Here is a 15,468-nt window from a genome sequence, read left to right as displayed (position 1 = left end):
CCATTGATACTCATATCGTATTCATTCAATACCAGATAGATTTTTTAGGAAATGGAAATGGATTAAGTTTTTTTATATGGATATCTGCACTCCTTACAATACGAGGACCTCTTTTCCAGAGCTAGATTGATTGGTGTTAAACACATGTTGAGGAAATAATTGTAGAAGGAAAAAACTCTTTCTTCCTAAGAAACGAAGAATCCGACCTCTTATTCAATTCTGAATAACCAACTATCTAACCTTGACACGGACCACAGAAGTAATGTAAATCTTCAAGAGTATCCAACAGTCTCACATAAAAATACAGAGAGCCTGATTGAAAAATAAGAATAGCAATCTGCAGGAAATCAAAACTTATGCGAGATCTTTCACAAGAGTGATCTATATTCACGAAAAACACTGAACAGAATACTACACTAAATATGATAAAGATAATGATTATTTTATAATCCTGTTACTATTGCTTATTGCTCTCAAGATAACCCTCTTCAAACAAAAAAAAAAACTTGTATCAAATTAAAAAATTAGAATTGTTTTTACTTTTTAGTTAGGAAAAACATCGGATGACCGATGTCTAGGTAAAACCATCGATAAGTGAAAAACATCGAACAGTAAACATCGATGTTAGAAACATTGATGTTTGATGTTGAAACATCGATGTTTTTAAACATCGATGTATCGATACCCATCCCTAATTTTTAGCAAGATATCAGACTGTTGCCAATGTATGAGTATTGTTGTCTGTGTGAATGTATGTTGGTTACTAACTTTGTGTAACGTTTACCATAGCTTTTCACTCAATAGAATAGTCTAACATAAAGTCCTTTGGACTACATAGTGTTAATTTCGTTTTAGGGTCATGTTCAGGAGTTGAACATATTATGAAGTGGAGATAATAGTAGACTCATTGAATCTTATCATAATAATTAGGCTTATTTATATTTTTGAAAATGACATTAATGTCCGAACATGTTGTGATAAAATAATTTGAAAGGGTACTAGGATTTATATTTTATTTATATCAAAAATAGCACTGAAGAAAAATGACAATAAAATTAGGCTTTTTGTTGAACTTCTAATTTGTTTAAAATGCTATTTTCTGTCAAGAGGATGTGAATATATTATTAGAGCTTTGGAATATCCTATATGAGAAAATAATGAATGTCGAATGGAGAGACGATTTCTATTGATGGATAAATAAGAATTAAAATCAATTCAACTTTGAAGATTGAATCACTGAAATTCCAAAGATATTAAACGAACTTTGAGTGAATTGATTTTATTGACCATATTTCCGACAGAGAATAGTGAATGAAATCTGTAATAAGTTATAATTTCATTTCATTTATTCATAGACAATAGATACAATGCAGGTAAAAACAACAGGCATTCGCCCAAAACTGCTTTAAACCTTAATTTGGAATACACAGTCTAGAGGTTAAGTAAAAATGATAACTTAATTCACACACTATTTTGAGTCCAAAAAATGTATGTACTACAATAATTTTGGATTTATCGGATCAATTAATTTCAAAATACAAATTCAAACAAAAATCTTCCTTCACAATCACAAAAAATATTTAAAATGGCTGAACTCATCATTGAATTATTCTGAAAGGGAAATGAAGGTCACTGTTATAACTCATAATTTTCTATAATCTCATGTTGTCTTATTTTTGGGAGTGGACCTCATGTTCCATATTGTACTTTGACTGGTGGATTTGTGAATGATGCATCATGATTAGTAGAGGGAACGACGTAGCCTATTTAGGACCGCCTACTGGCGAACGTCATTGGCCAGTTGTTTTGAGCTTCAGACCAATCAGAAGCCAGCAAGCCATAAGCTACTCCAAACACTGTTAGCTGAAATTACGGCCTGTGGGTGCTGCTTCAACGTCAATCTGATTTCCCAGCATTGTTTATTATTCATTCAACAGAGACAATAACAAAAAATGATTACTTAGGGCTGGTTTCTGAGCTCCGGATCTAGCTAAGTTCTAGACTTAAAACAGCTGGAGTCAAAAAATTGGCTTCCCAAAACAGGGCGCAGTCGCAGTCCACATTTATATTGAACTTCGAAAAACTATAGAATTGAACACGAAATAAAATGAAGGGAAAATAGTGTTAATTTTCAGCTTTTTTAATTATTCAGGAATGTTACAATTCGTCGAGGAAAAACGTTTCCAATTATATGAATGAAAAAAATAAAGATTATCATAGAAACTACGACCACTATCAAAAAGCCAATTTTCTGAATCCAGCTGCTTAAAGTCTAGAACTTTAGCTTAATTTCGAGCTCAGCTAAATCCCGAGGTTAGCTTAAAACCGGCTCTTAGTGACTGGAAATGGAAAAATCTGGTGTGGCGCACTCACACAACTTTCCTTGCCGTTATGAGAATTGATCACCTGACGCTAGTGTTCCCGCGCATCTCAAGTCTACTAATATAAACAAAAATCTGAGTCAGCTGGTGACATGACAATAACGCTGGAGACATACGAGGTCTGCTATCTCTTCATAGTGAATCATTTTATGGAATCAACAGTTGCCAACAGTTTACAATTGGATAATCACATTTTATCGATTTTCAAGCTTATTTTAAATTTTATGTGAAAATGTTACTGAAAATTAATTGTTGAGATTTTCATGCTCAATCTTTTCCACATGAATTTTTCCGTTCAAATTGTATCTGAAGCCTGATAATTGGGAATCTAAAATCAAACTTTGCATAGATGGGTCGGTGCTCCTGAAATTTTTACAGATATGGGACTTGTGGCAGTCGATAGAGCTTATTAATGACTTTTCTAGGTATGAAGTTGATCAAATCGTTGGAGCCGTTTTCGAGAAAATCGCGAAAAACCCTGTTTTTGACAACAGTTTCGCCATTTCAGCCGCTATCTTGAATTGAATTTGATCGAAATTGTTCGTGTCGGATCCTTATAGTGTAAGGACCTTAAGTTCCAAATTTCAAGTCATTCCGTTAATTGGGAGATGAGATATCGTGTACACACACACACACACACACACACACACACACATACAGACCAATACCCAAAAATCACTTTTTGGACTCAGGGGACCTTGAAACCATACAAATTCTCAAACGGGAAATGTGGTTTATCGTTAATTATGGTGTGTTTTTTTTAATATTGTGGAGAAATCTCGTTTATCGTCGAGAGAGGGCTCAAGATTAATTCGAAATGGTTGCTATTTTCCAATTTGTCTGGATAATAAATACATTTCGTAGAATCCGCCAGAAAACTGGCAATACTGATGATGAATTGATGCTCTGATGACGCTCATTCATCATCCGCATCATCATCAGCATCAGCAGCAGCAGCATCAGTCGACAGCCTCCGGCCTGCCTCTTATTGATTATTGCTCATCAATAAGATTCGCTCAAGCAGAGTGAGAGAGGCGATATTGATTTTAGAAATACGATATAGGTGCCTGGGATGACGTCATTTTTTCCTTGGGACTATTCTCGAGGTCAACTCTCTACTGCTGGTTTCTCAATATGGTATGAGTTTGCTATTCTTTAATCTAGAGGTTCCTTTTGTCAAGAACATTTACTACTGTTAGAAGTGGGAAATAGGATAGGAAAGATAGGAACTTTTTAAAATTTGAGTTGCTGCTGCTGAATTTTCTATAGTGGTTTTTTGAAATGTTGATAATACAACTCTGCTTCTCCAATACTTATCAAGGTTTTTTATCTTCGATCTGAGTTACAGTTCTATCATACATTTTTAGCAAGATATCAGACTGTTGCCAATGTATGAGTATTGTTGTCTGTGTGAATGTATGTTGGTTACTAATTTTGTGTAACGTTTACCATAGCTTTTCACTAATGACACATAAAGTCCTTTGGACTACATAGTGTTAATTTCGTTTTAGGGTCATGTTTAGGAGTTGAAAATATTATGAAGTGGAGATAATAGTAGACTCATTGAATCTTATCATAATAATTAGGCTTATTTATATTTTTGAAAATGGCATTAATGTCCGAAACATGTTGTGATAAAATAATTTGAAAGGGTACTAAGATTTATATTTTATTTATATCAAACATAGCACTAAAGAAAAATGACAATAAAATTAGGCTTTTTGTTGAACTTCTAATTTGTTTAAAATGCTATTTTCTGTCAAGAGGATGTGAATATATTATTAGTGCTTTGGAATATCCCATATGAGAAAATAATGAATGTCGAATGGAGAGACGATTTTTATTGATGGATAAATAAGAATTAAAATCAATTCAACTTTGAAGATTAAATCACTGAAATTCCAAAGATATTAAACGAACTTTGAGTGAATTGATTTTATTGACCATATTTCCGACAGAGAATAGTGAATGACATTTGTAATAAGTAATTTCATTCATCCATAGACAATAGATACAATGCAGGTAAAAACAACAGGCATTCGCCCAAAACTGCTTCAAACCTTAATTTGGAATACACAGTCAAGAGGTTAAGTAAAAATGATAACTTAATTCACACACTATTTTGAGTCCAAAAAATGTATGTACTACAATAATTTTGAATTTATCGGATCAATTAATTTCAAAATACAAATTTAAACAAAAATCTTCCTTCACGATCACAAAAAATATTTAAAATGGCTGAACTCATCATTGAATTATTCTAAAAGGGAAATGAAGATCACTGTTATAACTCATAATTTTCTATAATCTCATGTTGTCTTATTTTTGGGAGTGGACCTCATGTTCCATATTGTACTTTGACTGGTGGATTTGTGAATGATGCATCATGATTAGTAGAGGGAACGACGTAGCGTATTTAGTACCGCCTACTGGCGAACGTCATTGGCCAGTTGTTTTGAGCTTCAGACCAATCAGAAGCCAGCAAGCTATAAGCTACTCCAAACACTCTAAGCTGGAATTACAGCCTGTGGGTGCTGCTTCAACGTCAATCTGATTTCCCAGAAATTTTTATTTATTCAATAGACACAATAACACATAACCACTTAGGGCCGGATTCTGAGCTCCGGATCTAGCTCCAAGCTCTAGACTTCAAACAGCTGGAGTCAGAAATTTGGCTTCCCGAAACAGGGCGCAGTCGCAGTCCACATTTATATTAAACTTCGAAAAACTATAAAATTGAACACGAAATAAAATGAAGAGAGAATAGTGTAAAGTTTCAGCTATTTTGAATTATTCAGGAATGTTTCATTTTGTTGAGGAAAAAACTTTCCAATAATTATAGAAATGAAAAAATAAAGATTGTCTTAAAAACTACGACCACTATCAAAAAGCCAATTTTCTGAATCCAGCTGCTTAAAGTCTAGAACTTTAGCTTAATCCCGAGCTCAGCTAAATCCCGAGGTTAGCTTAAAACCGGCTCTTAGTGACTGGAAATGGAAAAACAGGCTTATACCCCTTACTATTCCATTCCCGAATTTTGATTGAAAATATCATTCATTAGAATTCGACCTCTTGGTTGGAAGTTAGAATAGTACCACAGAAAAATATGAGCATTCTGGTAAGATATTGTATTTCTTACATAATAGAACCTAAACGAAAGGGCATGGAGTTACCTATTCCACATTAATCATGGTAACATTATAGGTAACACAATAGTTTCGTCAGACTAGCGATCATTTAATAGTTATATGGGAAGGTTTTACATTTTATTATAAGTAATTATTTATGAATTTCTAATTTGCTTTGTTAATAACATTTATTTAATATATTATATATTCATATTTGCTTATTATGTAAGTTATTGCAACATAGTAAATGTTTTTAGTATTTTTTTTTAATATTCCTCAAATAGCTTAAAGCTAGAGGGATCAAAAATATATATATATGAATTTTGTATTTGATGAGATGTGTATTGAAATTGAAATAAATTGAAATTGAAATTGAAATTACGCTGATAAAAGGAGGGGAGAATAAAATTAGTAGAAGAGATAGGGAAATGGTAAATGAAAAAGTTGAGAGCTTGCAAGTGTGTGTTAGTGTGTTTGTGTGAAGTCAAGATAGGATCATATTTCAAGTCAAAGGGCTGTCCTCGCGTATAGGGATAGATAGGTTTCCCCCACAGGCAAGACAAGATACGATTCGTTATGAAATATGTCCTCAGTACATCTCAAAAACTTTCTGATACATTTGAACAGATTTCTTCTCAGTCATTCATAGCTTTATCCGGAGCATCGTATTTTCTGTATCGTGAATGCTGGAGAAAGGAAATTATTTCTCTCCGTCATAGAATCCAACTTAGTAACTATGTTTCATGTTTTATCTTCACTACAAATTTGAAAAAAAAGTTAGCAAACAGAGATTTCAGTGGGAGATTCGAGAGAAATAGAGAACAGAATTGCTATCGAGAAGATATTTATGTATTGCTGATAGTATTTATTCATTTATTTATTGGATAAAGTAAACAATACAGTAGTCGGAAAAGAAAAATCAGGCTATTGCCCAAAACTTCTTCAATTTTTTCTTAAATTGTCCAAATATTATGTAGGTTATGTCAATTTCAATTTATACATTAAATCATCAATCTGAATTTACAAATCAGAATAAAACAAACAATTGTAAATTTAGATAGATTAACAATAAAACTTCCGTAAAAACATAAAACAAACTTCAGATTCACAGAATAATTCTATAAAAACACATCAATTTTGAGCTTGAAAATATCACGTTCACAATAATAATATTGTAAACATAAAACATGTCATTTAAGATTACATAATATATTATCTTTATTCAACAAATGATTAACAGTTTTCCTTAAAAACCTTTGTCATGTTTGACATAACAAATGAATTATTTATTTATTTTCTATCACATCAGAAAAATTAAAACATATTGAGGCTTACATCTTTATGCCAAAAAAGCATCACTGAGAATCAATAGTTCACACAAACAGAAACTGGATAATATTAAGAAAGGATTTATACAAGTATATAGAACTTTTATAGGAATGAAAAGAATTATGAGAATAGGAAGGTACATCATACAATATTATCATCCATTCATGATTTAGAACAGTAGTATAATGAAATCTTCGCAACTTTATATATTATAGAGATATCATAATTCAGGGCCTTAGGGCCGGTTTCCGAGCTCGGGATTTAGCTAAGTCCTAGACTTTAAACAGCTGGAGTCTGAAAATTGGTTTTCCAAAACGGGGCGTAGTCGAAGTCACGTTTGAATTAAATTTCGAAAAACTAGAAAATTGAACACAAAATAAAATAAAGATAAAATATTGTAAAGTTTCAGCTATTTTGAATTATTCAGGAATGTCTAATTTCGTCAAGAGAGAACGTTCCCAATTATTATAGAAATGAGGAAATAAAAACTACGACTACTGTTATAAAAACTGCGACTACGCCCCGTTTTGGAAAGCCGATTTTCTGACTCCAGCTGTTCAATGTCTAGGACTCAGCTAAATCCCGAACTCGGAACCCGCCCTTGAATTTACTTGTTGTCACTGGCAATAATCTGATCAGATGGAATTAAATAGAGAATGCATTTATTCAAATGCTAATTAATATAAATAACTAATATTTAACGAAAATCATAAATAAATGCTGTACATCACCCCAAAGACTTCTGCTACTGCAGACATTGATAACAGGGTTAACATCTAAATGGAAATTCGATGAGAACTACTATCCAAAAATTAGTTGCCAGCCCGGGAATCGAACCCGGTACCTCCCAATTGCCAGTCAGGAATGCTTACCCTTACACCAAACTGACAATCTCTGGATTGAATAATAGTTATATATTAATTAGCATTTGAATAAATGCATTCTCTATTTAATTCCATCTGTAACTGGTTGGCCGCTATGGCTTCGTATAAAATGAGCGCTGCTATCCAGAGATTGTCAGTTTGGTGTAAGGGTAAGCATTCCTGACTGGCAATTGGAGGTACCGGGTTCGATTCCCGGGCTGGCAACTAATTTTTGGATAGTAGTTCTCATCGAATTTCCATTTAGCTGTTGACCCTGTTGTCAATGTCTGCAGTAGCAGAAGTTTTCGGGGTGATGTATAGCATTTATTTAGGATTTTCGTAAAATAATAGTTAAATAATCTGATCCTTGTTAATATGATGATGATTATGATAATCCATGCATTAAATAATTGATAAAGATAAAGAATTACAATAAATTATGTCTTAATGAAATAAAAACGTTAAATGAAAATCAACTCATTCTGCAGTTCAAATTACTCTGATGCAAAACTGTCCGTTTCACCTGTCTCTGCAAACAATCCTTTGTTGCTCCGTTTTTAAAGCAGTGAACGAATTTCTCGATTCAGTAGTACCTCGTGTTCACATGAATCAGTTATCTAATTAGCCGTGCTCAATTTATCTGTTCAGTAATAATTAGCTGTGATCACATTCCAAAAAATCATCCGTTTGAATTCCCATTGTAGAATGAACAATGAAAGCAACAGCGATTAATTAGAGCTGCTTTCAATTTCAAAAACAGGAACGTTTTTGATATTGTGTGATCCACTTTGAATGCCAGCATTGGTTGAATAGGAGACGTTTTAGTTATTTATTGGTTTGTTTGTGGACATCAGTTCAAAGGCTAATTTTTTTAGGTTCGCAAGTAAAGTTACGGTTCGCAAGTAAGTTTACCTCGTGACCACATATTCTGGTATATTCTAGATTCACTCTCAAAATATTTTGTCTTTGAATCATCAACCAAGATTTAAGTACTGATTATACTAATGAATATACTCCAAAATGAATAAACAAAATACTCGAAGGTGTTTGAAAAAGCACGAATTTGCTAAAATATCGGCAAAAATAGAGGCGAGACAAAACTTTGTTGAATGTAGATGATGCGGGTGTTGGGAATATGTTAGCGTTGTGTGGGCGGGATGTGCTGGTAATGGAAGTCATGTTGCAGAGGATGGAGTCTGAGAATGTGCAAATATGCTGGAGTGGAGGTCATCGCCAAGGATTTCGAGAATTGCTTGTGCTCAAGTTTTTTCGAAAGATCTTGTAGGAATAACATAACATCAATGGAGATAGGAATGGTTATAGAAATGTTTCAAGAGATTTTGGTGAGAAATAATTTTTAAGATAGTATTATTGCTCCATTACATAAATTATTATTGCTTCATGAATCACCTATAATATGTGGACTGTTTTATTAACTGGGATATGAACAATTTTAAGCAGATCTCTTGCTGAAGGTTCAATGAGTGTACTTGATACAATAGATGGTTAAAAAAAGAGTACTGCCTAATTCTGAAGTGATATGCTTCTCATCTGATACCGTTTGATGAGTAATTAGAGGATAAAACACCACTTTTTGGATTCAGGGGACCTTGAAACGTATAGAAATTTAGGAATTTGGGTAGGCCCACTTAATTTTTTCGGAAAGCGATACTTTCCTCACCAAATAATAGGACAAGGAAAGTATAAATCCAATCATAAGCCTATTGAAAATTACATCCATTGGAAGAAATAAAATCAATTGACGTTTTCCAACTGATTAATTTTGAATTTGAATGTGTTCATTTAGAATCCCTCTGTCAAATCAATTATACTTATTATTGGTATTAGTTTTAGTCACAACATCGTTTCATCTCCTCTGAACGAAAACTAAAGAACAGTTCAGCAGTACATTATGCCTATTAAACCAGCGATATGATTGGTAGATGATCGACCAATAAAGGTGAACGAACGTCTGACATCATTGGCTTGAAACACTTCCACAATGAAGGTAGGCGCACACACATCGTCATCGGACGGACGGCACGCATCGGATGATTAGATTTGATGCATTGTTTTCAATTGGAATGCGCATACCAATACGGATGCGGATAGGTATGCGCACTCCAATTGAAAACAATGCATCAAATCTAATAATCCGATCAGTCCGATGCGTGCCGTCCGTCCGATGACGATCTGTGTGCGTCTACCTTAAGCCGCCATTTCTGTGACGTAAGTATTAACGCTTCTACTACCAACGTTTTTCCACATTCACGAAATACCAAGTGGGGTAACTGGGTTACCCCAACAAGATTTCTGTTCTATATAACTATTTTATATGTAACCCATTAATTCATCGATTAAATGCATTACAAAAGCTAATAATATAATTAATAATGAAATTCTTTTTTTGAAAAATATGTTTCCAATCAGAAACTGACAGGACAACAAAATTGAGCATTCTATCATATTGTTGTAGGAGAAATGTGTCAAATAATTAAATTATGGTTATAGAGAAGCAATTTTTTCAATTTAGATTTCAAGTGAATCAGGTTTGGCAAAAAAATAAAGATCGAACATTAAATTGATAACTTATGTATTCTGTTGATGGATGAAATATACAAGAAAATAGCATGGCACGGAATACCAAGTAGGGTAATAGAGTTATCCCAAAAATAAATCTGCTAATAATTTCAAAAATAAGAGGAATGAAATGATTTTATGATAAAATAACAAAAGTGATATGTTTTTAACTATTACTCAAAGTTTCGATGAAATACATTAACATTATCTACAAAAAATAGACAAAATGTGGGTTGGGGTAGTCCAATAACCCCGCTTGGTTGTAGAAGTGTTACCCGTTTATTGTGGGAGTGGCTTATCTAGGCCAATCACAGACGTTCACCTTGCCACTCGGTCCGCCAATCACATCGCTTACTCGATACTATAGTGTATGGTTTATAGCTTCAGTTTTTTTTGGTTTATCAGTTGTGATCGTTTAACAACCGATATTGGTATCTTGATATATTATAAACTATGATTGTGGCAGTTCGACAACGTTTGTAATAGAAGCGCCTTTCAATTGAAATTGTATAACTGGCACCACATAGTACAGCAATATAGTAGTTTTACTTTCCTAGCCCTATTATCATATGTAAGGAAAGTATTGCTTTCCGAAAAAAATTAAGGTACCCCAATTTCTAAATTTCTATCCGTTTCAAGGTCCCCTGAGTCCAAAAAGTGGTTTTTGGGTATTGCTCTGTATGTGTGTGTGGTGTGTGTGTGTGTGTGTGTGTGTGTGTGTGTGTGTGTGTGGTGTGTGGTGTGTGTGTGTGTGTGTGGTGTGTGTGTGGTGTGTGTGTGTGTGTGTGTTGTGTGTGTGTGTGTGTGTGTGGTGTGTGTGTGTGTGTGTGTGTGTGTGTGTGTGGTGTGTGTGTGTGTGTGTGGTGTGTGTGTGTATGTGCGTCTGTGTACACGATATATCATCTCCCAAATAACGGAATGATTTGAAATTCAGAACTTAAGGTCCTTCCCCTATAAGGATCCGACACGAACAATTTCGAACTAATCCAATTCAAGATGGCGGCTAAATTGGCGAAAATGTTGTCAAAAACAAAGTTTTTCGCGATTTTCTCGAAAACGGCTCCAACGATTTTGATCAAATTTATACCCAAAATAGTCATTGATAAGGTCTATCAACTGCCACTAGTCCCATATCTGTAAAAATTTCAGGAGCTGCGCCCCATCTATGCAAAGTAAATTTAAAAAAAAGTATGCAGATAAAATTTAAACAAAAAATTTTGAGTGGAAAAAATTAAGCATGAAAATCTCTACAATTAATGTTCAGTAACATTTTTACCTAAAATTGAAAATAAGCACGAAATTCGAGGAAATGTTATTATTTCAATTGCAAACTGTTGGCAACTGTTGATTTTATTAAATGATTCACTAAGAAGAGATAGCAGACCTCGTATGTCTCCAGCGTTATTGTCTTGTCACCAGCTGTCTTGGATCTTTGAATAGTAGACTTTTATGCGCGGGAACACTAGCGTCACGTGATCAATTTTCATAACGGCAAGGAAAGTTGTGTGAGTGCGCCACACCAGATTTTTAATACATAAATTCATGTTTAAATGATGCATATAGTAGATTGCTCTGCTGGCACGTGCTGATAATCTCCACTATGAAACAAAAATATGAATATTTCAACATCGTTTGATATGATCATATAGAGTATGGATTGAGATTATTATACTCATTTCTTTTTTAAATCTTCAATTTTTTTGTCAATCTATAATGGTATAATTATAATTTTTGTGATTGGTCAATTGATTCTATACAGAAACAGAGTTCGTAAGGCTATATTCTTGTTCTACAAGCTCAATAACATATTAAATCTGAAGGAACTCAGGAACATATGTTTTGCATACGTTCAGTCACTAATACAGGGTGGTATAATCTCATGGGGTGGATGCTATAAAACTAATTTGGAACCTTTAAAAGTAGCACAGAAAGCTGTTTTGAGAGTAGCATTGAAGAGAGACAGTAGATCCAACTCACATGACCTGTATAAAGACTTTAATGTTTTGGATATCATTTTGTGAAAAATGCACTAATTCATATGTATAAGCACCATACTGATATTTTCATTAGAAATACCCACACATATCCCACCCGAATAGCTACAATTTCAGGAATAATAGCACCTAGAATTAACAAAACATATTCATCCACAAACATTTATTACATAGTTCATATGCTTTTCAGGAATATTCCCAACAAACTCAGAGAATTTGATGCAGCATCTTTGGTAGTGTACAAAAAAATTGTGAATCTTTGGCTAAACGAAATAGGTACGGATGGAACCGAAAATATCATTAGCTCAGTTAATAGGTTATAGAGTTTTATACCCAACTTATTCTAAATGCAGCAAGTAGGCTACTAACTAGTGGACGTTCTCAAGCTCCGGTAAATTTTATTTTTCAATGAAACTAAATTTCGAATCTCTTTATTTCTTTACTATCCTTACCTGTTAAGTTCTCATACAAGTCTCATCTTAATCATTTCAATCCAGATTCACCCTTACTCACAGGCAATAGCCTATGTAAGGGTATTTCTCATTGCTGTCATATTCTGTATTTTGTACAGAGCAACAAATTGTTACTATTGTTACTATAGTCTTTATTATGCTATGCTTATGAATTTTATGTTATGTTGTAGTAGTACTGTATCTACTGTTGTGCTGTGCAATATACAAAAATTTTGTGTTGAAGTGTTGAAGAGAATAAATTTGATTTGAATTTGAATTTGATTCTTTTCGATTGCATGATACTCAAAGGCTTTGAGTCGGAACATGCACCATGATTACAACTGGAATGTAACAAACTCTCATACATTTTCACTGTATTTTAACACCTTTTCTGGTATCCTTCACAAGTCAGTATGTTGTTTCGTTGAAAATCAGAGCAATAAAAAAGTTTCCGTTGTTTTTCAGGAGTTGGAGCGTCCCCCCAAGAAAAAGAAATCATGTTACTCAAGATGCTTTCCACCTACGGCCAAGTTTATCCAGGTGAGAAAACTTTTTCAATTCTCTTCTGCTCAGCTCTCATTACAATCCTCTCAAACTTTTCGTTCTCTCACATAATTAACACTGAATATTTAATCCTATTCTAATCATGGGAAATCTTTGAACTGCTTCACAAATTTTACAAAGGTGAGGTTGTGATAAAAAGGAGAAACGGAGTGATATTTGTTGCTAACAAGAACGTTTCCAATTCAGAAGTAGATAGTGTTTTGTAATGAAAAGATGTGTACAGACTTATGCGCCACGACCACTTTTCGTCAGCTGACTCTATGCTTATTATATCTGTATCTTCCTGTTCATGTACAAATGAAAATGCATGAAAATGCAAATACAAATGACAGGTTGTGATAAAAAGGATAAACGGAGTGATTTTGTTGATAACAAGAACGTTTTTAATTAAGAAGTGGATAGTATTTTTCGTTTTGTAATGAAAAGATGTGTACAGACTTATGCGCCACGTACACTTTTCGTCAGCTGATTCTATGCTTATTATATCAGATCTGTATCTCACTGTTTCTGTACAAATGAAGATACATGAAAATGCAAATACTTAGTGTATTTGCAAGTACGCACCTTAACGATAATAATGTTTTGCGTATAATGAACTAGCAGGTCACCCGTGCTTCGCAAGGGTCTTTCTTAAAACTTGACGTGATGAAATCTAGAAGAATTCAAAATAGGCCTATGTACAGTGAGTCAATCATTCAATCAGGGCTCGGATAATTTTGAAATTTTAATTGAATAAGAATGGAAGAATATGATTTCTTTATGTAAATAACAAAACTTCCATTGAAAGACATATTAAATGCATGCGTTTTCATATTGCCGATACAGCATTGATGAAGCTGTAGACGTTTATTTAGCACTTTGTTTCAAAAATTGTTCTAGCTGAAAAATTAATAATCCATGCCACGTGTAGGCCTAAACATTGCATCAGGAAAACGAAGTTTCAAAACTATGTTTTTCAGGTAGAAAGCAATATAGAAACATATGTTCCTTTTCTAATTTCGACCATGTGATTTGGTGATTTTTTAATGAAATCGAATGTACCATTAATGAAATTTAAACATTAATTCTGAAAAATCTAGAAGGAAAATTAAAATTTGGGCTTCCAGGTGCACGAGATTGATATTTTTAGAATCTATTTGCAAAATTTGGAGATCTATATCATTCCCGTTTTTCCGGTATGCAATCCACAAGTTGACATGTTTTGATGCGAACAAACGAACAAACGAACACACGAACAAACACAACCCTACTCTCTCTTATTATATAGATGAGAAAATTCACAAAAAAGTCACCATATCATGTTCTCACCCATCATATGTTTTCCATTTTATCTCTTATCTCTTATATAAATCCTTTTATTACTTCTAATTAAATCTTGTAGAGAGCTATTCATACAGATTTATACATACAATATAATTCTCAACTATGAATGATTTGGAAAAAAAAGACTTAAAGCCAAAAAAATTTCCTTTCCCAAATTTGGATAGAAATTGTCCAAGAATATGCGATGTTAATCACTTCATAAGTTTTGTCTAATTTTGAGTCCAAAATATAATTATGTAAACTAGGAGTTTATAATTAGGATAAGTAGAAAACCAAATAAAATATGTTTCATATTTTAGAACTTGTTAAGAACCAGACTCATCACATAGTCAATCAAAACTGAAAAGTTCAATCAAACCTGCATTTAATTTCTGAACAAATGTGTGTCAAAACAGTGTGTTCGTGTTCTGGTTACTCCACATTGATACTCCTATACTAGTTCTGTTCGAGCCTTAAGATCATCTTCCTTAATTATTAAGAGGAGCCGGTGAGAGGAAAAGTGGTGTAAGTTTATGCTGTTAAAAAAAAATCTGGTGTGGTACACTCACACAACTTTCCTTGCTCATTGAACTGGGAGCCTCATTCTTAAACGATAATAATTTAGAGAAATAACATAATGACGATTGGCGGCAACATAATTATTTGAAACTACGATCGGACTACTGTATATGTGTGTATATAATTACTGTTTTCAGAGTACTTTTTCCTATGTGTAAATTGTGAAATCCGATGATTTTCAAAAGTCGTCAAAACAGCTGTTCTACAGATGAAATATCTCGACTATATGTTATTTTTATAGACTGCTCTACCTACCTACCTCATGCACGAGAAGGAGGTTACAGAGTACATTTCTC

The 15,468-nt window shown here is 33.5% G+C and overlaps 1 protein-coding gene across 1 annotated transcript in view; it reads left to right on the top strand.

Moving 5' to 3' along the window:
• LOC111057992 (cyclic nucleotide-gated cation channel subunit A-like) overlaps positions 1 to 15,468 on the top strand; it is a 289,690-nt gene that overhangs the window by 40,936 nt on the left and 233,286 nt on the right. The window contains exon 3 of the mRNA XM_039431598.1: positions 13,193 to 13,267. Coding sequence (XP_039287532.1) covers positions 13,193 to 13,267 — 75 coding nt within the window. The remainder of the gene's footprint in view (positions 1 to 13,192; positions 13,268 to 15,468) is intronic.

Source organism: Nilaparvata lugens, chromosome 6 (genome assembly GCF_014356525.2).
Source record: "Nilaparvata lugens isolate BPH chromosome 6, ASM1435652v1, whole genome shotgun sequence".
Taxonomy (NCBI): domain Eukaryota; kingdom Metazoa; phylum Arthropoda; class Insecta; order Hemiptera; family Delphacidae; genus Nilaparvata; species Nilaparvata lugens.
This window is presented reverse-complemented; position numbering and strand designations above follow the sequence as displayed.